This window comes from Eucalyptus grandis, chromosome 5, assembly GCF_016545825.1.
Source record: "Eucalyptus grandis isolate ANBG69807.140 chromosome 5, ASM1654582v1, whole genome shotgun sequence".
Lineage (NCBI taxonomy): Eukaryota > Viridiplantae > Streptophyta > Magnoliopsida > Myrtales > Myrtaceae > Eucalyptus > Eucalyptus grandis.
This window is the reverse complement of record NC_052616.1, coordinates 11,813,547-11,837,805: the sequence shown is the minus strand read 5'-3', so window position 1 is coordinate 11,837,805 and position 24,259 is coordinate 11,813,547. Positions and strand designations below refer to the sequence as shown.

General features: G+C 40.4%; 1 protein-coding gene, 1 long non-coding RNA gene and 1 pseudogene across 4 annotated transcripts; 1 reads left to right on the top strand and 2 right to left on the bottom strand.

Annotated features, from left to right (window-relative positions):
- Nucleotides 1-11,199: 11,199 nt before the first annotated feature.
- On the bottom strand, nucleotides 11,200-15,001 carry LOC120293420 (annotated as a pseudogene).
- Nucleotides 15,002-16,473: 1,472 nt separating this feature from the next.
- LOC104437978 lies at nucleotides 16,474-20,528 on the top strand. Of its 3 annotated transcripts, XR_005551225.1 has the most exons (6): nucleotides 16,480-16,571; nucleotides 17,229-17,361; nucleotides 17,453-17,567; nucleotides 19,639-19,738; nucleotides 19,977-20,054; nucleotides 20,135-20,528. It is a non-coding gene; the product is annotated as an uncharacterized LOC104437978 (long non-coding RNA). The 3 variants fall into 3 exon arrangements; XR_005551223.1 differs by having other exon boundaries at nucleotides 16,474-16,571; nucleotides 19,639-20,054; XR_005551224.1 differs by having other exon boundaries at nucleotides 16,529-16,571; nucleotides 17,236-17,361; nucleotides 19,639-20,054.
- A 946-nt stretch (nucleotides 20,529-21,474) lies between these two features.
- On the bottom strand, nucleotides 21,475-24,132 carry LOC104440082 (D-3-phosphoglycerate dehydrogenase 1, chloroplastic). The gene is given in 6 exon segments (XM_039312663.1): nucleotides 21,475-21,925; nucleotides 21,928-22,303; nucleotides 23,098-23,193; nucleotides 23,277-23,387; nucleotides 23,468-23,703; nucleotides 23,706-24,132. Coding segments are annotated over 6 exon segments (1,272 nt in total). The 5' UTR covers nucleotides 23,866-24,132; the 3' UTR covers nucleotides 21,475-21,632.
- Between the last annotated feature and the right edge of the window lie 127 nt (nucleotides 24,133-24,259).

The window sequence follows — 24,259 nt, the reverse complement described above, 5'->3', positions numbered from 1 at the left end:
TTATTTCCACAGCATGGAATTCAGCGGGGACAAGATTCTGTTTGATACCAAAATTAAAGGTTGTCTCGAAGCTTTGGCTAGGTGGAGTCGATCAAAATTTTCAAAGGGACATCTCAAGGTGACCGCCTTTCAACAAAAAACTGGGCTTAATCTTAGAAACCATCGGCATTGCAACTTTGACAGAGTGGAAGTGTCTAATTTGCGAGGGGAAATCGAGGAACTTGGCAATAGGAGAATAAATATTAGGCTATGGGTTCCGATTTAACTAGTTGAGATGGGGAGATAAAATACAAAAGATTTGTCCATGCAACTACACTTTAAAGCATGCAAAGGAACAGAATTAGCATGTTGGGACGACCACCGTAATGGGTCGTGACCCTAGACTCAAGAAATGATGTCCACTTCTTTGCAAGATTATATCCAACAGTGGGTTATCGAGACTACGGGCCTATACTTTATAATGCCCATAAGTTGTTACCACGAGATGAATGACTAGTTAACAGTTTTTAGTCATGGTTGAGGAAGTTCGCAAGGCAACATTCTAGCGGAACGACAGTGCCTCCAGGCCCGATGACTTAAATGGACTGTTTTATCAAACTCACTGGGAGGTCATTAAAGATGATCTTCTTCTCAAAGTGCAAAAATTTCTTTAGGTCAAGGGTGATGCCTAGTATTCTAAATCGGACAAATATTGCTTTGATTCCCAAGACACCTCACCTAGAAAGACTGGATCAATATCGCCTAATCAGCCTATGCAACTTTGCATACAAAATTATCTCAAAGGTAATTGCAAATTGCCCGAAACCTTGGTTACCTAATTTGATTTCTATGGACAGTTGGCCTTTGTGAGTAGACGTCGGGTTCAAGATAATATTTTTAATCTTTCAAGAAGTTCTTCATCAATTTAAGACCCGGAAGCAAAACACGAAAATTCAATGCAATCCTCAAGACGAATATGCAAAGGGCGTATGTGAGTTGAATGGGATTTCCTTCACGACTATCTACTCAAATTGGGATTCCATCCAAGATGGGTTGGTGCAGTAATGCAATGCATCACAACAACATCCTTTAGTGTAAGATTTAATGGTGAGCATCTACATTATTTCCATTCGATGGGGGACTCCAAATGAGGGTGATCCTCTCTCTCCCATATATTTATTCTACCGCGAATGTTTTATCAAGTCTTATTAACCAAGCTGTCAACATGGGATGCATCAAGGGTATTAAGTTAAACAGGTGGTGTCCTACCCTGTCCCACCTATTTTTCATTGATGATGTAATTTTCTTCATAGATGGCAACATTCAGAATGCTAGAACCTTGCAACATATTGAATCGGTATTGTGGCCACGGGAAAGGTCGTGAACCGCAACAAATCTAGAATGCTTTTCAGCAAGCACTGCCCTTTGAGTCTATAGGAAAATTTGGCGCGTGAGTTTAGAGCGCCCGTACCGCAACGGTATGGAAAATATTTGGGCATGCCATCTGATTGGGACCGCTCAAAAGAGAGATGTTTTCTTGGATTTTAGGGAGAGTAAATGCAAAATTGGAGGGCTAGAAAGAAAAATTAATCTCCAAAGGTGGTAAGGAAATTCTTATCAAATCTATTGTACAGGCACTTCCACATTACGCCATGTCAATCTTTAAACTTCCTCCGTCTCTTTGCAAATCAATTGAAGAGAGTATGGCTAGATTTTGATGGTGGAATGATCATAAAAAAAATAGGAATTCATTGGCAGAAATGGGAAGTTCTAAAGAGTAGCAAGGACAATGCAGGCCTAGGATTCCGTGATATAATAGAATTTAACAGGGCTATGCTTGGGAAGCAAGCCTGGCGATTACTGTAACGAGCAGCTGTGACGTCCCAGGGCGTCACGTACTAAGCGCAAGTGAAATTATAGTTATTATTATTATTATCATTATCTTCCTAACTAGTAATCTCCTTTAAATAACATATAGTATTTACCATTGAAGGTTAGCATGTATAACATGGATTATTTAAATTCCTAAATTTATATTATAAGGTTATCTTGCAATGCACATAGACAAGATCATAAAAGGCTTCCTTTCATTTTATCATCATCGGGGCATACAAAATTATCAACCTGGACTCGTTCCATGTCCTTCGCCTATATATTTACATCATATTCAAAACAAAAGTAAGGCGCAACAAAAGCCAGGGATATGGGTGAGGGTATCTACTCCACGAGTTCCCATACTGGCCCGCATCTATCAAAAAACAAAAGTTAGTAAGCTACAACAAGATCAAAGGCGTCTAGGCGCCGTCCATCCCCGCTCCAGGTCCTCCTGCTCCAAAGGGTAAAGGTCCGAACATATTCCATTCATGGTTGAGAAACCATGCAACGAACATCATCAGTATCAACTCAGCCCTACCGTCAAGCATCCATAAAGTTGCCTCATACTTGGAGAAAACCATGTCAATGTCGGGATCATACACGTCAAGATGAGAAACATCAAGACGCACTACCGCCCCGTATCGAGCTAACGGCGGTACATCCATGCTATCAATCTGAAAATGTAAGGTATGAGCAAACAACCTGCCCAATAAAGAATGATAAAACTCTAACTTAAACAATCCATAGCCATCAAAGTTACAAGTGAATCATCAAACAATTTAGGATGCTAAAAAGAATATATCACAAGCATAAACAATACTATTACTTCATGTAAGAAATCACCTTATATGCATCCATTTCTATACTTACCCTTCACAAACTCAATCTCATATCAAAATATAATGCAACAATAATAGATTAACTCACTTGCCAAATAGAATTATATTTAGTGTGCATAAAATGCACCCTCAAATCAGTCACAACCGGGACTCTACCGGCCCGATTGAGTCACTTCCAGAAAGTACGTTATCCGGACTTCCACAATACCTCTAATTGTGGGCATCTCACTCCGAGGCATCCCGGCATCACACAACCGAGGTCCTCCCAAGACCACACAGCAAGGGGCATCTCACTCCGAGGCATCTCAGTATCTATCTACCGAGGCATCCAAGGCCATGCAGCAAGGGCATCCCAAACTTCCGGGGCATCACCGGTATCTCAAGCACCGATGGGTTCATTCATCTTAAGCACACGTTCACACCACCACACCTTTGATTAATGCATTTATCGTATGCAAAGGAAAAGACTCTAAAGTATCTATCTAACTCTCATGAACCTAGCACATGTGCGTGTCCGGATTATAAGATAAAACCCATTACGTCATGTCCCATTCCATGGCGAACAGATATTTATCCCATAATCAAGCACTATGCACCGCACTCATTGCACACACATGATTCTATATGCACTTATATCTCAAATGATATATGAGACTTACTCTTATATGACTAACATCTATTATGAGGTTCATTAGGCTCTACGTACATCACGAAGACCTAATATAAAAAGACACTTCATCTAATATATGTTCTCGAGTCCAGACAGTTTACTAACTAAATGTATAGTTTCGGTTTCGGACACAGAAAGTATATTAATTCTTGTCGAAATACTACCAAATTTTAGTATGTTATATTTAAGACATAGACTAACAATTTCTGTGAAGAGACTTAAGTCTAATTCTCACTGTATTAAAAGCAACAGTCGCCATAATCTTTACTAGTACCCTGTATCGACATCCAGATTTCGTATCTACAAAGAAAATTGTTTCGCTAACCAAATCTTATTGATTTAATATCAAATTTTGACACGTCATTCCTTAAGATGTTTTCTACATTTTTCATCAGGATTCAAAGTCCAAATATAACTAGGTAAATACAGAAAATTCGTTATAATCAGTAAAGGTCAAACCGTTTCTCACAAGAACAGTTTACTGGTTTTACTAAGTTCACTGCCTCTCTATGTTTTTATAGTCATATGGTTATAGCTACGTGTATAACTTGATCTTATAGATGTTCTATCATGTAGAATAGTTTCTTTCTTATTTCTATTAACATACATAAAGAAAACTAAACACAAACAGAAGACTTCATAACTGTTTTCACTTAGAACAGAATAGATACACAGATTTTCTCACTTCTAACTCAACGAAACAACTTATCTATCCACAAATCTCTTCTACAATACTCCAATGCTTACTCACAGCAACTCAAAGCAACTTCAGCATATCTTTCTCTAACAAATGATCAATTCCACAGCTCGGCTCGAAGTGTCATTGCATCCGTAAGCCACTTATCACGATTTCTACCAAAACAACACACTCCGGCATCCATTTCATCACTTCGCTCAACAAAACAGCATAGTCACACAAGGATTTCGAGACATGCAAGACTCAAAAGTGACATGCAATAGCTCCTACCTTCAATCTAACACTCACTAAGCTTAGATCAATCACAAAACAGCAACTACAAACTATATCCATCACTGTTTGGTTAGATTCTCAAGCTCCATTGATGAAACAATGGATAACTTTCAATTTAGAGTTAGATCTTTCCTTACCTTGCTTCAGCTACTAAACAACACAGAGATGCTTCAAGATCAACACTCAAAATCAGCATGCAAGAAGAAGAAGGTTGCTGGTTTGCTTCTGGTTTTTCGCTGCTCAGCCGAGAGAAAAGATGAAGAAGAAGATGGGTTGTTCGGTTTTATATGGAGAGAGAGAGAGTGTACGAAGCTTAAGGGAAAATAGGTCTACAAACTAATCCCTAGGCTAGTGTAATGATGAGATCTTCTAATGATTATGCTTCCTTGGAGTTTATGGTTTCGGTTTCTAGAGAAGAGAAAACCGTGGGTGTCGCATGCATGGAAAACGAGAGAGATTTTGGTGTCGTGGCTTTCATGCATGAAGATTTTCGCCATCTGTCGATCGTCGCTAATTAACAGTTAATCGATATCATTCGTTAGTTCATTAGCTTCTAATATTTTCATCTAATTGCCTTTTGTTTCTACTTAATCCCAATTGTACAAAGTCACAACATATATATAACATATCGAATGACATAATGTATCCACTAGTCAATGTTGGTCTATAAAGAATTCATCACAAAAAGAATGCTAAAGTTATAAGTAATTCACTAATCAAATCACCTTAATTATAATCTATAAAATAAAAATAAAATCATTCGGGCCTAAATATTCATTCCTGGCCCAACAAGCTCAATTTACAACGATCTGGTCCACTAAACTTATAAATCTAATGATTCCGAACCTTGGCCCGCTTCAAGCCAAGTCCAAGCCCATAATCACTCATTAGGTTTCTCAAGTCCAATTCGTGTGGCCCACTTACTTCTCAAGCCCACACGTTTCTCACGATTCATCGGGTTCAATTTCTGGCCCAATCTAATTAATCTAAGTTCCTAATGATCTAATTACACTAATGAAGGTCGATGAAATTTGGGATGTCACAATTACTATAGTAGCCTCAATCTTTATGGAGTCAAATCTTCAAAGGACTGTATTATCATGCAAAGGACTTTCGGTCAGCGGATAGAGGAACTCGGCCATCCTGGGGTCTGATCGGTAGAGATGCAATTATACCACACATGAGATGGTCAGTTGGTGATGGGAAAATGATTAGAATCTGTGAAGATAGGTGGTTACCTATAGGGATTCTTGGTGGACCTACGACAAGAGCAGAACCAGTGATGGTGGCTAATCTCATTGATCATATCCAGCACACTTGGAACATCCATCTACTCTACCGGTTTTTAGATGATTAGGCCATAGTAGAAATTCTTACCATCCCAGTAAGACCTCTCTATGCCAAAGATCAATTAGTTTGGACGGCCACGAAACATGGCAGGTACATTGTGAAAAGCAACTACCATGCTCTCACCAAGACTACAAGCAATCACAGCAGTAACATCACACCAACTTCTTACTAGAATCCCAGGATATAATGGCGAAGAATCTGGACAATGAAAATAGCACTAAAAATTCGAACCTTCCTATGGTCGATTTGCCAAAACGCACTCGCAAACTGTGAGCAAATTTATTTCAACGACACATTATCACAATCCCTTATGTAAACTCTATCATCAACACGCTCCACAAACCCTAGAGCATCTATTCCTATTCTGTTCATGACCGGGGCTATTCGGGGCTCGCCCACAAATCAACATCAAACCATCGCCCCCATACAGTTCAACGATTAAATGCATGGCTAACAGAGAGGGTTACAACACCTAAAATCTTACCTGGATTGGAAACCATAGCAATGTCTTAAGGCAGATCTGGAGAATGCGGAATAGCTTCATCTTCCGCTGTTAACGACCGGATCCAACCCTAGCAGTGGAGGCTGCTATTGCACAAACCAAAATATCTTAGATCTCTGCTCCAAACCATTCGCGAACAGGGCAATCTAATTTGAATCCGCACAACTATGGAGGCCACCAGATCGGGAACCCCGAAATGCAATATTGACAGAGCTTATCAGCCCCGAAGGCTACGTAAGGCTCTATGGCCTGTGTTTGTAGAGATCATCATGGTTGACTTATAGATATTTTCTCCATAAGATTTCTAGCTGCTTCGGCTCTACGGGCGGACATCCAGCGCCCCACCTTCACTCTTCACCAACCACGCAGCAAGGCTTCAACCGCGAACATCTCTGATCGAATCGACTGCATCACCCTCGTCAACACCGTGAGAGATGGGAGATCGCTGCCATGGGAAACTCAACCCCTATTTGCAGAGGCCACCACTTTGCTTTCCTTTTCCCTAACCTCACCGCGACACCGCAGGTGTGAGGCGAATGCTATTGCGGACTGGGCTACAAAAGTCCAAGACAACGGTACCTCGGCCCACAACTGGTCCATTTTCCCACCTTTTATTCTGTTAGACCTTGTTTATGCGGACGCTTTAGCCTCAGGTTGTAAGGTTCCTATTATATGATTACCACCGTTCTTTTCGACAAAAAATAAAAAATAAAAATTGCCCTTGAAGAATGAAATTTCTAAAAAGCCTTGGTTAGTCATCCAATGAGGAAGCAATCTTGACCATTCATTTATTACTTTAACTTGGCTATAAAAAATGACAAGTCATCTATGTCATCTATCCAAGTAATCACAACTAAGCCAATGAGAAGATTGCTCGCTTAGGAAGGCTCATTTAGAGTCTTTAGATCAAACAAAAGGCTAGGGTTGCGTCTTAAGGGGAGTATATAAACATTTTCCGCTAAAACTTGAATTGAGGGGTTCATTCTCAAACACACGCACGCACGCACTCTCTCTCTCTCTCGGGACAAGCAAGTGGCCAAAGCTCACTTTCTGTCCAGCAGCACCGCCTTGTACCGGCAATCCACCACATCATCGACATCTCCGGCCCACTCCTCGTCGGGTCGCAACACTCGACACCAACGTCCCTTCTCAAAGACCACCGATCCAACGCCCTTTCTCTCTTGGCCCCACGCCCGTGCTTCATGCCAGTGAGTCCATCGGGTGGTTCTAGATCTTCCTCCGACAGTCGATGATGGTCCACTGGCATTCCGATCCTTGTGACACCAATCCTCGACGAGTCGCTGAAGTTTTGGTGGTCGAACCTAGCTCGGATCTTAATAGGACCTACTCCAATTCCTTAATCTTCTTCGATTGTTCATTTTAAGCCCAATCGAACTTGTTCTCACATCTCTTTTTGTGCGATTGATTCAAATTTAAGGAACCATTCTCTGTCCCATTATGAAGATCATTGGTGGCGGAATAGCTCTATTGAGCTCGAGATTGATCATGCTAAAGGTAAGTGTTCCTAGAACTCTTAAAATATGCCTGATGAAGCAAGACCCGTCCATAACGATTCAAGGATCGTTTATGAGGATTTGGGGCTAGGACTTGCTAGAAATGGCTAGGAATGATGAAAGAATGGCCTGAATTGATTACTTGTTGTTTGATTGTTTGATTGTTGATGATTCATTGTTCAGAGAAGTTTGTATGCTTTCTAGACCAGAAAGCTTTGATCGAGGATATGAGCTATTATACGACCATATCTCATGAAAATGTGCTGTCGACATTTGTAAAGCATGTTTTAATCTTCGATTTGATATATTACGAGCTTCAATTCAACATCATTTATTAGATGAAACTTGCTTCGAAATATATGATGAGAATCTGGAAAACTGATAAGCTCTCCTTGTTGCTCTGTTTCTGATATACATTGGTAGTTTGTCAATTTTTTGTAATTTTTGTGATGCGGTCTTGGAGTCGATGGCTCATGAAATTTGTTCATCACATCCAGATCTAGACCACATAAAATTTTCATAAAATACGAATGTTTGTTTGGTCCTTACAATCCTCCTTCAATCTTCCGTTTTTGTCCTTAGATTTTGGACTTCCAGCTTGACCTTTACTTGTTCTTCGACTTTTGTAAACCTGGAGTCGGTGTCATTATGAAAAGCGTTCATCACGCTTCAATCTAGATTGACAAAAAATTTCTGAAAATAAAAAGCTCATTTGCTATTTCTACTTATCATCACAAAGTTGCAGTGACATTCTAGAAACTGAAATTTTCTGTCCGACTTCTTGCACTCTTTGACTTTTACAAAAACATATGCGGAAATTGTTGGGAAGTACAATTATCAGTGGGGAGACTTATATCATGGAGCAGGTGGGAGAAGATGTTTCGATGCTATAACATCGAAGATCGGGTCATATCGGTGAGAAATGGCTAATGAACCTTACCTTAAAAGAAGATGGTGGATGGAAACCCAAGTTGTTTTACGGGCTTCGGATTTTGTGAACATCGTCAACATGAGAAATAGAATCGGGTATCTTTTGAATCCATAAGAAGGATAGTTAAAGGAATTTTGGATTTGATCTACAATGACCTGTTTGGTCCTACACTTCTAGCATCGTGTGAAAAATCAAGGCACTATGTTTCTTTTACTCAAGATTGTTCCGTATATGTGTGGATATATTTCTTGTAGAAGAAAGATGATGTGTTTCAAATTCAAAGCTACGGTCGAAAATCAGTTTGATAAGAAAATCAAAATTTTGCGGATTAACAACAGAAGAGAATTCCATTTAGAGAAATTTGATCAATTCTATGGGATGAATTGCACTGCAAGCCAAAAAACAACGCCCTATACAAGACTTTAGATGGAATAATTAATTCCGCAGTAATCTTTAGAATTGAAATTTTGATTTTTAAGATTTAAGATCAATTTATCGATTTTATCAGCGGAATAATCAACTTAATTAGATATTATTCTCTAATTTGAATTATGGATGATATCTTTGGCAATTCGTTGATATTTTGTAATTTGGGTGATTGTCTTGGTTGTCCTTATTTGAAAATTTAAAAAAAAAAAAGATTGCTTGTAGATTAATTAGCTCTATTCGGTAAAATTGCATGTCTAAGTAGATTCTATAATATTCAAGATAAGATTCTAACTGAAATTAGGAATTGACACAATTTAATACCTGAATTGAATTAGATATTATCTTTATTCCAAATAGTTAATTTCCCTCATTTTTAGTTATGGATTTTAATAATAATAATAATAATAATAATAATAATAATAATAATAATAATAATAATAATAATAATAATAATAATAATAATAATAATAATAATAATAAATCACTTGCATGTCATGTAAAGTAGTTACATATAAATCATTACCTGTCAATAGAGTTAGGTCATTAAATTTAAATCGAGCATATAGTTTTGCGTGTCGGATTATTTATTTAAAATTCGCAGTGTTATGTTAATATAAACTATTTGTGTACGTCCTTGCATGCATTGCACATAGTTTAGCTTTCATTTAAATAAGTGAATATCATGTGCATGTCAAGTATAATGGTTACGTATTAATCATTGTCTGTCATTAGTGTTCGGTGATTAAATTAAAATCGAGTGTCATATACTTTGCATGTTAATTGAAAGTCACATGTCATGTTAATATAAACTATTTTTGTGCATCATGTAGTTTAGATTTTATTTAAATAAGCGAAAATCCTGAAAAGAAAAGAAAAAGTTGAGTGATTGAGTGATAATTAGATGTCACATTTCAGTTGAACACATGTTTCTAATTAATATTTGTTGTGGATGCCTGCGTTGCATCGAGGTAAGTATTTACTCCCTATATTTGCAATTTATCGGTTGCCATGCTTTATTGAGTGTTCAATAATAGTTGTACCTTACATGTTAGGTGATAGAGTTAAAATCAATTCTTATCGCCTGCAAAATATTTTCGAATAAATGACAAAATGTATCCAAAAAGCGTTAGAGTGATTTAGCGTAATCAAGTCCCTAAATTCATTTAATCATTAGCTCGTAGAAGTAAGGTATTTCTCACGATACTTCACTTTGGTATTAAATCAACCCATCATAAATCGATTAATAGCGTCTCCTATATAAAAATTATTTGCATATTAATAACTTGAACTCTAAGTCGCAAATTGGTAAGGGTTTGGGAAAGCTTGAGTTAAGTCTAAACTTAATAAACTATCAACCGAGCCATATGTGGTGCACCCGAGGTAACGACACAACAGTAATGCCACGTGGGGACGACCGACGTCCACGTCGAATTTTCCGATGAGACAAATCCTTATCGCATCTAAGTGATCGATTTTTCAAATTTTACGCACTTAAGTGAGCAAAAAGAACGTAAAGACACTCAAGTGAGCTCCTGCTGTACTTGTCCCCAGCACAAGGTTAACTCTTTTCCTATCTCAGATTTCAACTTAAAATTTCAGAAAATTCTACGGGGAATGGGCTCAAGTAACAACGTGCACAAGTGTTTGTATTTCCAACCCACGCAAGGGTATTAAACCCGAACGGGCAACGTAAATCTCTCATCACATTCACGTGTTTAGTGGGTCAAAGACAAACGTTCATATCCAACCTCGCTAAAAACTTTTAGAATCTCAGGGGTTTTCTGCTGAGTAGCTTAAAGATGATAAGAGTTGGCGCTGGCTTAGCTAGAGCAGAAGTCCCAATGATACCTTGGTGAAAATGGAGATCAAAAAGCACCAGGAAGAATACTTTTATTAACCAGAAACTCCAACTTTGGATGGAAACTTTGGAGCGAAAGGTTTTCATGTTAAGCAGGGGTGAAAGACGTGATATTTGTGGTGCGAGTTTAGCAAAGAGTTTTAGATGCCTCGGTGAGAATTGAAGGTTAGTGAACACCCAGAAGTCAACGCCTTGGACTTATTTATTTGGGAAAGGGTGAGGAAATTGATGATGTCGATCACCACTTCATCTTAAGGGAAGTTAAATATCAATGCGAAGGTGGACAAAATGTGTGTAGGAGCCTGTATTCAAGGATCGGAACTCGAAAAACTAACATAGAACCCTCGAATTAAACATTCCAAACACAACCCAATTGCTTCCAAGTTTTGACAAGATCAAACAATGCGATAATATATGGGTCAGCAGTAAAGCTATAGAATAATAACCGAACCTCACGCGGCCTTTTTAAGTGTACCCACTGTTATATTGTCATATTATATCGGCAGGGTCCTCCGGACATTCGCTTATGTTGGTGCCATAATACTGCTCTATGTCTCTAAGAATCTGGATCTCCTTGTCTTTGACAAAATTTACCACAACACCCTGCAAAAGCACATGCGGATTGGCATTTGTAAATTGCAATGTCGATGAGAGATTTGTCGTTATACCCACGGCAAGAACAAAAAACTGAAAATAGGATTGTCGTTGCCTCCAGTTCAAGGTTCATAATAGTTACCTTCCGCCCAAAACGCCCTACTCGACCGGCCCGATGGACGTACAGCTCTCTGCTGTTGGGAAGATCATAGTTGACAACAAGACAAACCTACAGAGTGTATTGAGAACGATTCAGTCGTCCACTCGCGCAACTAAATGGTCGTGGCGCAATAGGAAAGTAAGAAATTTGGCCTTCCGAAAAAGCAAGCATCCGACCTACGAATGAGTTGATGCACACAGCAGACAAAAACAGTAGAATGTCATCATCTGCATTATTGCGATGTTAATTTTCAGGACTAACCTGCTCAACATCAATCCCTCGAGCCCACACATCGGTGGTGATCATCAACCGAGTCGTCCCAGATCGAAATCCAGCCATTACTGCATCTCTCTCCTTTTGAGGCATGTCCCCGTGCATGAAAGACACAGTGAAGTTAGAATCACGCATCTTTTCTGCAAGCCACTCCACCTACTCGACAAATATAAGGAAGACATGAAGAGCCACAGCACAAAATATAGATTAAAGAGAAATTGAGCAGTAGAGGTCTTCATGATCTCTAAGTCATCGAGATGTTTATGTTCCACCTCAAGTGTGGAACCCAACGTGGTTGGGGTCGTACCTTCTGCTTAGTGTTGCAGAATACAACTCCACAGCACAAAATATAGATCAAAGAGAAATAGAGCAGTAGAGGTCTTCATGATCTCTAAGTCATCGAGATGTTTATGTTCCACCTCAAGTGTGGAACCCAACGTGGTTGGGGTCATACCTTCCGCTTAGTGTTGCAGAATACAACTCCTTGGCTTATGGGGCAGTTGTCGTATAGATCGCACAGAGTGTCAAATTTCCAGTCTTCTCTTTCCACTGGCACCATGTACTGGTCTACGCGCTGCAACCATACGAAGTAAAGGAAGGATTGTGTCAGAAGAATCTCAAGATCCCTAGCCGCCATCAAATGCAACTAACCCAATGTAGCTCACCTCCAGCATCAACTCATCACGCTTCACAACAATCCTTATGGGATCGGTCATGAATCTTCCTGTCATCTCTAATATTTCAGTGGGGAAGGTTGCTGAAACTAAGACAACCTGCAGAGAATGCCACTCATGCATTAGCCAGTTGTGAACATGAACGTGTATGAGCGACTCCCTAACAACTGATTTTATTTAGAACGAAGCAAATCATAGCAATGTGCTGAAAAATTACGAAGCGCACATCATGGGGAGAGAAGCATGTCTCGAGTAAAAAATCTAATACTCATCAGACAAGACAAGGAGAAAAAGAAAAGAACAGTGCCCTATTCATAGTAGAACTATGAAGCCAAAAGACAACCGTTTTATCCACCTTGTACATGCTCTAATGTCCGAATCATGTAGATATTAAGGAGGATGAAGGAGGAAAGAAAATTCCAGATCTCTCATCAAATTTTGAATTTTATAAAAGTTAAATGCTCCATCTTGCAGCATGTTGACTAATGCAGAAAGACCTTTTGGAAATTCTAGGAATCAGCTGAGGAGGAGAAGGGATGACTATCTAGATTGATAATGATCGAAAAGTGAAGAGCATTTCTTAGATTGGACTTAAAGAGAAGTAATGGCATTCGGTTTTATTAGGATAATGCAATGGAATTAAGCCAAGGGCTGGGAATACTAGGGACTATTACTGGGGTTATTGCGTAAAAGAAGTCATCTTTACTACTACTACTACTACTACTACATTGATTCAACATGAAGGACAGGCAACCTGAAGCTCTGGAGGAAGGAATCTGTAAACATCGTAGATTTGATCTTTAAATCCTCTGCTCAGCATCTCATCAGCTTCGTCCTGGCAAAAATATAGGTAAGTGAATAGAGAGAACTTGTTTTTGCAGAAAGCAGAAGGAAACTTAACAGGATCTGAAGTCGAAGGAGGTGATGCAGTGCACTCACAAGGACTAGGAGTTTGATGGCTCTGGTGCGAAGAGTTCTCCTCTTTATCATGTCGAGCACCCTGCCCGGAGTTCCGGACACAACATGAACTCCGTGCTCCATTTCCGGATATCTTCACCCATGCTCTTGCCTCCAACGCATGCATGGGCTAGCACGTTCCTGTAATAACCAATAGCCAGCACAACTCTCTCCGTCTGACTCGCCAAATCCCTCGTAGGTGACAAAATCAGCACTTGCACGCTGAACAGAACATGAAGGAAGCAAATTAGCTAAGACAAAATCGATGGCCACAAGGCAGCAACCAAATTCAAATTGCAACTTTCAGAGAGCAAAATAAACAAGGGTGGCTTGAAAAATCAACAAAATAAAAGCAACAGAGTCGCGGATACTTAATAATAGGAGCTTGTTGAGTGTATCCAGGATATTTGCTACACAAATAAGCAAACCCAGATTGCAGTTTCAATTATACTAATGCTCCTGTTATATAGAATCAATAATGTAAGAATAAAACTATTCGTTTTCCTTGATAATGAAGAAAACCTTTCATGCCTTGCAAGTGCCTAAAATACTCAGTTAAGAGGACCCACTTAAACATTCTGATATAATATACATATAAAACCTGAATAAGTGCATAAACTCAGGCTACGCTTAATTCCAAGAAAGCTTCTCAAAACAAAGTTCATGAACAAATTCCATAGACTAAGGCTTGAACTTCTTTCAGGGCCATCCGTGGGGCGATGGTAAAACTAAAAGCCAACATCCTCTGCCTCAACATCAGAACATCTCAAATTCTTTAGTTAAGGAGGCCGAAAATAAAAAATTCTTCCTGTCAGAGCGATCGAATTTCGTTACGCTAGAAATTCGAGAGAGAGAGAGAGAGGGTTCGCCGATTATTTATTTATTTATTTATTATTAATCCGCGGTGTCATAGTTTGAGCTCTATAATGTTAATAACTCATCTCACCCTCCAAAGCAAAACGCATAACATGCCTCAACCTAATTCCACTAGAAAATCGATAGTAAAAGAAGGGTCTCCGCTCACGAAGAGGATCGCGTACTCTCTTCTGGAGGTGTCCACGATCTGGCAAGACGCGAGGGCAAAGGTGGAGGTCTTGCCCGTGCCGGATTGCGCCTGAGCGATCACGTCTCGGCCTCGGACAATGGGGACCACGGCTCGCTGTTGAATCGCCGAGGGCTTGTCGAACCCGTGGCCGTAGATCCCACGGAGGACATCGTCGCTCAGGCCCATGCTGTCGAAGCTCGACACGGCCTCCACGCCTGGCGCCGTCTCGAATGCCGCCGACGCCGCCGCCGCCGGGCGCGATCGGGTCGCCGGAACTGGCCTTGCCATCAAGGACGTCGCCATTACCGAATCCGAAGAGATGAGGAAAGGGCAAGAGAGCAATCTCGTCTCTCTCCCGAGTTGATAGTGAGCTCGAGAGAAGGAGCCGTGCGAACGCGCGTTATATATATACAGGGAAAATTTTCAAATAAGGACAAGGAGTGCCCTAATTTTTCAAATAAGGGTCTGAATGGACTTTATGTCAAATAAAATCTTGATGACTATCTCAATCTAAGGGCCTCAAGACCAAAATTCCAAATACTAGCTTAAAGTGTTTTTATTTTTCCAAATAAGAATTTGAAGTGAATGTTATCTCAAATGTGGACTAAGTGTGTTCATTTTCTCAAATAAGGGTTTAAAGTGATGATATTGGTATGCTTAAAGGGCATTTTCGTCCTTTATATTTTTCTTGTTTTCCTTCCTTTTTTTTTTCATTTTTCTCTTTTATTCGATAAAGAAAACAAATTAAAAAAGAAGAATAATTTTTAAAAAAGTAATAATTGACCCTAAAAAAAACACATAGAGAGGGTTGGTACATGTTGAAATGTCAAATAAAAATTGCATTTTGAACAAATAAAAGGAAAAAATGAAAGAAAATGAAATCCAAACTTAAAATCGGTGAGGATAATGATCAGATTGATAAATCAAAGGGAAAGTATAAAAAATTATACTCATCAAGTGAGCTGTTCGCAAAAATCAAAATAAACTTGGATGTGTTTCTGGTAACGTAAGTGAAAAGCCGAAATGTCAATTTGCGATGACAAATCAAGGTTGAAATTCTGTAATTCCCGCAATCAATGAAGCATAACTTTCTAAAGATCAATAGAGGTTTTCACTATCAAAGGGCTACAGTTCGTGAGAAATGGGGCGGATCCGAAAGCAAAAAAATTCGAGAGAAAATAGGTGTGAAAAAGGTCTTCGTTCATCTTGGGCAAAGAGAAAAGCATTTCCTCTTTTCCCTCTCTGACAAAAAAAGAAAAGTCAGCCAAAAGTTTGCAGAGAGGGAGCAGGAAGAGACGCCGAGAAAATATTGGGTGGGTTTAACCCAACACGTAGGCGGTGGGTTAAACCATTCAGCGATCGACGCGTGGCGCCACGTAGGCGAGGGCGTCAGGCGTTCAAAATTCGCACGGGCCGCGTGTGGGGCCCACCACTCTGACGCTCCCTGCTTTGCTCTCCTCTGCAACGCCTGAGCCCCCTGTCGAATCGTCCTCTCTCTCCTCTCCTCTCTCTCTCTCTCTCTCCCTACTCCGTTCCCGCCCGTTGCGGAGGAGAACAAAAGGTCGCACCTGGCTTCTCTTCCCCTCCTCTCGCTCTCTCTCTCCATTCTCGACTCCGACGCTCCTCAAGGCGGTTGCCTTGGATGCCGACGACGCCGCTCCGCCTCCGCCTCCGCCCCCGACTCCGACGCTCCTCAAGGCAGTTGCCTACGACACGACGACGCCGCCTCCGCCTCCGCCCCCGACGCCTCTCGCGACTCCGACGCCCCGACTCCGACACTCAAGGCGGTTGCCTCGAACGCCGACGACGCCGACGACGACGCCTCCGCCTCCGCCCCGCCCGCCCGACGCCGACGTCAACCCCGACGCCCTCCGCTTCCGCTTCGGCGAGGGACATCGATGACCTGCCGAAGAACACGGCCAACTATCCTGTCGGTCCTTTCGGCACGAAGGTTAGCCTCATAGAGTGGATTGCGAATCCGAGAGATCTGCATTTTATCTCTTCGACATGTATTCTTACCATGAGATGTGATAGTTTGTGTCTATAGACTGTTCGTTTACACTTGGAGTGCATTATTGGTCTCATGCTGCTTTTGATAGTTGTATTTTACTTATTATTTAATCATTGTTCGTTTGATGCGCTACAGTAATGTCTCAAGCGTTTGATGTTTATATATGGATCTTCGCTGATGAGTTCCTTTCCATTTTGTGAAGACGTTCAAGTCGAAGACTGCGGTTATAGGCACTTCTAAATATTTGAATGGGAGAGTTTTTTGGTTTTTCTGAGAATGTTAGATTAGTTAATCGCTATATGTTCAAATGATGCGGATGTTTTGTCTTTTCTGTTTCTGAACGAGCGCTTGCTGTGAACTCATGCTGTCACTTTGCATTCAATTTTGTCGATCTTGAAACAAAGTGATAAATACAATTGACTGTTGTTTTTCCCTATTTGGTAAGTGCTTATCACAAAATGAAATCATTGGCTCAACAGGACTAGTAAAGCTACATTGACCAATAATTTTGATCAGAACAGTATAGAATTTTTGGTCAATTATGCATTGTGAAACTGCGATTTGGGGCTTTACGTGCATTCTTATGATATTGGTCAGTAAACAGAAAATGCAACTCAGTGCTGGGAGTTTATAAAGTTGTAGAGGCATGTCGTTTGGTGGCTGATTGTTCATTTGCGAGTCCAAGTTTGACAACCAACGAAAGCTGTTTACCATTGATTATCGAGTTAAGGTAGGAGCCTGGATTTCTTGGAGAAAATGGTTGCTCAATTACTACAGACATCAGCATAAATCCTCGCTAATCATTTGCTCCATCATGCAAGAACGAGGACGAAGCAGCTGCAAAAGAAAAGGAGAGAGAATGCCACGATGAACACCGAGTAAAGTACTAACTTCTCAAGCAAAGAAAGAAGATGCTTCCTCTATGTTCTTCCCAAGGTTAGTCGTTCTTCACCCCCCCAAAAAAGGAAAATTAAAGATATAAATGCATGAAGTGTTTTATAAATATCAGCGGCTCTGTTTTAACTTCCCATCCCTTAGACCTGATAATAGAAAGTTACATATCTTTTTTCCGATTCTGGCGTCATCAGAATTTTCCTTGGGTCATTTCTGTATGTGGTAGAATATCGATTCTGTCTCGTGTACTTCTTTTCTTGCGGAGTTTCTGGTGTTTCATCCAAGGTTGGTTGGGTCTCCTAACTTCATCTGGATTCGTGCATGATATCGATCTCATTTAATATTTGCCTCGGAATCATGGGTTGACAATTTGACATGATGTTATCTTCTTCATTATGTTGTTGTTGTTGTTGTTTTCTCCAATCCTGATAAATGATCTGGCATAGCTGTAGATGATTCTTGTTTTTAGTATGGTCAGTTCGATCTGGGCAGTGACTTTCTGTTGATTCAGTTGCTATGGAAACTGAATGAATGGATTGCCCAGTTCTTCTATCCTTTTTCCCCGAGTGTTCGTTTCAAAATGAGGTCCCAAGATAATGGATAGATATATATATGCATATCATTATATTTGTGTTGGCCTGTATTAGGACATGAACATCCACAGTTCTATACAGCAAGAGTTTGATTTCTGCCTTGATTTCCCTGTTTAATTCAAAAATTTCTTCTCTACTTGGAAATTGCTGTGGCTCGAAGAATTGTCAGTAACAATCAACCTTTTGATCCCAAATCTCTCTTTACGCAGTTATGCATCATATCAGAGGCTGCAATATGCAATTGTATAATATCTGTCTCAAGTCATCTCTGTTCTTTTCTTATATTTCTGGGCCTTTTTTTTGGCATTTGTTGTCGATTCTAGCAAGTACTCTTTTTAAGTGCTGGATTTTAGGGGAGAGAAGAAAAATAACCGAATCATTGGCTGGAATGTGGTCATTTTGGCACATTGCAATATTTAAATTTGTTGTTGGGAAATGCATAATGTAATTGCCAAGCCTGCTGTTGAGTGATTCGACCCATGCAAGCATAACTGCTAATGGTGACATGATATTGTCAATGTGTTCTGTGACATGTCATATCAGATTCATATCCACTTTTTGATAGATTGTTGCCAATGGTGATAGGCATGATACAGATTGGAGTTCAATCCTTGATGTGAATAATCCTCCAACATGATGTCTTCTGTAAATCAATCCTGGCATTTTCATGGGTTCTTGTTTGGTTCCAGAAAAATTTTAGCAATAGTTTTGAGCAAAAGGAAACTGTGAGCTAGACGTTCTTTTGCCATGGTGCGAGAGTGGAATTGCATCTAACAATGATCATTGTCTTGATCCTTCCTAATCACAAGGGCACACCATATATCACAGCTTAACTGTTATCGCCCAACAGCTTGTATGCATTTCTAGGAATGGCTTTGTACATCATCAATCCATAAGCTTGATGGACTTCCGTTTTCTTGTTCTAGTTATGGGAACAACTTGCGTTTTGTGCCATAAAACTTCGACTCCCACTTTTTGCCACGAGCATCTGTTGTCTAGTTAAGGGTTAACACCCTGATGCCAATGTTATTAGAATCTCACTTTCTCTTATTTGACTTTCCATCGTGCTAGGAAAGTTGCAAATGTATAGGTTAATCTAGCCAGTTTGTTGGGAGAAACATGACCACTGGACTGACTCATAAAGTTCGGCTAGTCAAGTGTCCAAAATGTTGGCAGCTTCTTCCAGAGCCAGCGTATGTTTCTGTGTACCAATGTGGTGGATGCAGCGCTGTCCTTCGAGGAAAAAGTGTCAACTTAGTGTATGAATTATTGGGTTTACAAATTGATGCGTGCCCTTGCTAATTTTATTATGTGGTCACTTATTTCAAGCATCATCTTCACCCTTTAAATAATTAGGTATTCTGATTTGTATTCTTCATCGTGGATGCTTTTAGATGGTGTCTTTCTCAGCAATTGTAGAGCATCTCTTCCATCGGATTGATTCTTAAGCTGAAAGGATTTGAAATACATTAACTGCAAATCTCTGGATTCTGTTTCTGATGCCAGCTGTAACTTTGTAGGGAGCTCGCGCATGGATGCTTTTGGTGGAAAAGCTACTTCGTTTATCTAATCATTGTTCGTTGAGACTAATCTGCTTGAGCATAATTGCAAGGAATATTGGTACCTTCATCCTCTCTGAGTTATAGTCCACAATGAGTTGAGCAAAATGCTGTGTGCTTACCAAAATAATATCTGAACTAGTGACCTCAAAGGAGTATTTTACTATAAAGTAAATGCAGGTCCATCATGCTATCTAGTTAATTCCTCCCTTCTTTTCTCCCTGAATAATGCAAGACACTGGGTGAGCTTTGCATTTTGCATGTGATGCTGATCTCTAGTCTGATTGCTGCTTAAACAGGCCCGGGTATCTGGGTTTGGAGGATGGTTCCTTTTGAGGCTCTTGCTTTATGATCCTGTTCTTCCTCTTAACATTGAGGTAGAGGAATCTCTTACACAAGCTACCATAAAAATGATTTTATTGGATTAAGAATTCAAATCAAAATTTACCTGCTGTAGGCACCAACTCACGATGACGCTGTAAAACTTGGACTTGCCGTGCTTGGGGCTATTAAGGAGTTTGCAGCTTTGGATACATCCGCTTTAGACAAGTTTGTTCAAGTATCATGAGCCGATGATGCAGAGCGCTTTGGTACAAGTATCTTTCGGCACATTATACTGGCAGTTAAAGTCGGCTTTTGCGTCTACCTCTGTACAGTACGTATAATCAGTGCGTCAATCTCTGATTCTGAGGAGGTTCATTTTCCAGATGGTTTTCGTCACAGGCACTCAAAATACTACTTGATGGCTATGTTTACTTTAGTTTTTACTTATGTTCCATGTATGCAACAGAGATGTTCTGATAAATAAGAAACGTTCTTCGACTACAGAATTTTTCGGAGGGATGTTTGAAGTTGTGATGCAACTAGTTTTTCTCGTTTTTATAATGTTCGATTAATTTTGATTGCGCGTATCTCCTGATCATTGTTCTTTACATGGAATGTGCATTTTCTGTGCTTAAATGTTGTGATGTTTCCCAAAGACATCCCACGCGTCTAATGTTTGTAATGATGAAGACTCATATTGATGTCTTGATGAACTGACCTAAATCTCTTGCGTCCAACAACTTTGGCTCACGTCCGTTTCTTTCTGGTTCATGAAACTATTTTCTGAGCGTGAACTTAGTATTTGGGAGGTGGAACAGAGGCTGTCTCTTCCAAGATACTGATTACTTGCCCCGCGGTTGATCTAATATTGAGGTCAAGCACCATGTACCGCGCCAAATGGGGATCACATCCTCTGAGATTGTAGGCTATGTCAGAAAGAGTTGAGAGTTTATCGCGGTTCACAGTGCAAAGGTTTTTTTAGTTTCGTCTCTCTTTTACTTTGTAGTGATGGCCGATGATAGCAATGAGGTTCCGCATGATGAAAGCCACCGCATGAACAAGACTATTATTGTACTTCAGCAAAACATACCGAAGCAGAAATTCCAGGAGTTGTCATGTGTGGAATCTCTGCTACTACACATGACAGTCTTCCTACCCATTGTTTACTGTTCTTGACATTAGACAATGCCGCCTTATTGCATACTCCAGGGATTCTTTGGATGTTAATGTTCATTCAATGGATTGGGTCTATAAATGATTACCTTATTGTATTCTGAAAAATCAAAATGAGGAGAAACATGAAAATCATGAGAGCCACTATAAGGACTTAATGGGAAAAATAACTATGGGGGGAGAGGGAGGAGAAACATGAATCCTGGATCGAGGCAAAGTATTCACCTTCTTAACTTGTATGAATTTATTGGAAAAGAGCATTTGATTCAGGCAAAAAGCAACATAATAAAGTATAGAACCTCCTCTCAGCACCACTTGATTATCGTTCCGCTCTAGCTCAATACTACTACAAAACACGAACGTCACAGCCAAAATCGCAGAGCAAGACTTGCAAATCATGCTCAGCGGCTATGAATGATGAAAGACATACATATGTAGTACCATAACTCACACCCACATTACAACTTGAGGAAAACGAACTCCTCAATTGCAGAGATGTCCCCGATCCTCTTCAGAGTCTCCTTGCTGGGCTGGTCATCAACTCCAATTGCCATCATGGCTTGCTTTCGCGGTGCAATCCTACCAATGCTCATGAAACTGACATTGACATTCTCTTCTCCCAAAATGCTTCCTACTGTGCCAATCATACCTGGCTGATCAACTTGCCTGCACAATATGATGCTTCCCTCCAAGCTCACATCCACTTCGAAAGATCCCACCTTTGTGAGATGTGGGATCCCATCCTTCACCCGCCCTCAACCGTGATCTCCCCAGAATCTGAAATGGCGCTGGCAAATCTTGATTCCACATTTGCAATCTGAACCTGGACATACTCAAGAGGACTCTCTGGTGAACCATCTAAGATGACCCGCTCCTCTGTTATTCTCAGTCCTCTCTGCTTAGCAGTAAAATCTGCATTGACCAAGTTCACAAAGACATCGGATATGGGTTCAATTATACCCTTAGTAATCATAGCACGGAGTAGTCTAGTGTCGAGATCATCAGGTGCTCTTGCAGAAGCATATGTCACTTTTATGGTTTTTACACCACTCCCACCCACAACTAATTGAACGGCCAGTCTCCCAAGCTTCTCAGCAAGTACAACAAATGGTTTCAGCTCTGTAAGAACCTGCAGCTAAAAAGGAAATGTATAAAGAACTCAAGATTTATGTTACTCAAGCATATCTTGAGCCAAGTTCTGCCTTCTGGATCTTAAACAAAGCACCTCAGGCATCAAAATCGTCATTACAGTCATTCAGAGTTACTTGTCTATCACACCACATTATTGACCCACTTCCTAAAGGAATCGACCAAGGGAAGCATCTCTTACAGTCTTCAAAAGCTCACTTCCTCTGCTCATCTTGTACTGAGAGGAAGCTGGATTTGGGCCAAAGCCAAACATCAATGAAATTAAACAATTGTATACATATCGGATGATTCCAATCAACCACCTCAGTAAAAAATGTTTGCCAGAAAAGATCAAACTTCTACTGAGCACTGACAATCATTCTCCTCCACGGTACATATCAAACAATTGGACCAACATATTTTACGGTCCTCAAAATCTCACTTCCTCTATTCATCTTATACAAAGAGGAAGCTGGATTTGGGCCAAAGCCAAACATCAATGAAATTAAACAATTGTACACATATCAGAAATTTGCAATTGATCGCCTCAGAACAAATCTTTGCCAAAAAAAGATCAAACTTCTAGAGAGCACCCATAGTCATTCTCCTCCAAATCACACATCAAGCAAGTTCCATCACAACAATTATGCATCAGAGCCCAAGCCATGATAAGATATGTCAAATACTGAGAGCACATATATTGAAGATTGAGAGGAAACAGATTGGAGGATAAAAAGTTAGAAGTAGACCAAGAGATGCCAAACAGCCTTCTCCAGTAGAAAAAGTTCTTGATACCTCAGCAGGAACCATCGGCGCATTGACAGCAGTAGCAGCCAACTCTCCTTTTAGAGCTCCAATGATAGCTTCAGCAATTTCAATAGCCACTCCTTCCTGGCATGTCAAGTGACCGTTTTATATGCTTTCTAATAATATAGAGAAAGTTAAAGTTGGGTAAATTGTAACTGTTCACAAACCTGTGCTTCTGTGGTACTGGCTCCAAGGTGTGGGGTCACCATGACTCTCTCGTGTTGTACCAACTCACTGTCCTTCGCTGGTGGTTCCTCTGTGAAGACATCAAGTGCCGCCTGCAACAAGGCTACTATGTGCTTCACCTCCCAAGGCAACAAGAAGGAAACTCAACATTTCAGATATCAGATAGCAATACCTGAGCAACAATTCCAGCATCCAATGCCCTCACAAGAGCTTCTTCATCAATCACTCCTCCACAAGCAACATTGACAATTCGAACTCCTTTCTTCATCTTTGCAAAAGTCTCATCATTGAGAACCTTTGATGTAGCAGGTGTCAGGGGCATGTGTAATGAAATGAAATCTGCAGTTGCTATGGCTTCATCAAAGCCCACAAGTTCCACCCCCACCGCGCGTGCTTGATCTGCGGGGCATAAGGGTCATGTGCAATCACATGCATACCAAGACCTTTGGCACGACGTGCGACTTCTGATCCAACCTTTCCAAAACCCATAATGGCAAGCGTTTTCCCAACAAGGGACACACCCACATATTTGTTTCTTTGCCACTTTCCTGCATCAAGCAAAACAACCATATGTCAAAGACCAACATTGGTATAGCCTTAAGAAAATGTTGGCAACTCACTTTGTCCCCTATAAAACTTAAGCATTGACATAACTAAGGAGGCAAAATCCAAAAAACCCGTGCACCTCCTATCAATAGTAGCATGACAAGCTGCTTTAGCTCTTGTTTACTGATTGCACAACTCAATTATTCTTCTAGTTTTGCTTTATGGTATGATGTTGAGCAAACATGCATAGTGGTTGAAATTGCTATTCATATTGATTGTGCAGTGCCAAAGGTCAATTCCTTATCTCTAAAGACTTGAAGGCAACCCCTTGCTTGCAGCGGCCAATTCCAAATCTCTCCAGCTGTTCGTCCTCCATAAGCTCCATGGATTCCTTGGCAACTCTGCGAGCAGTGGCCTT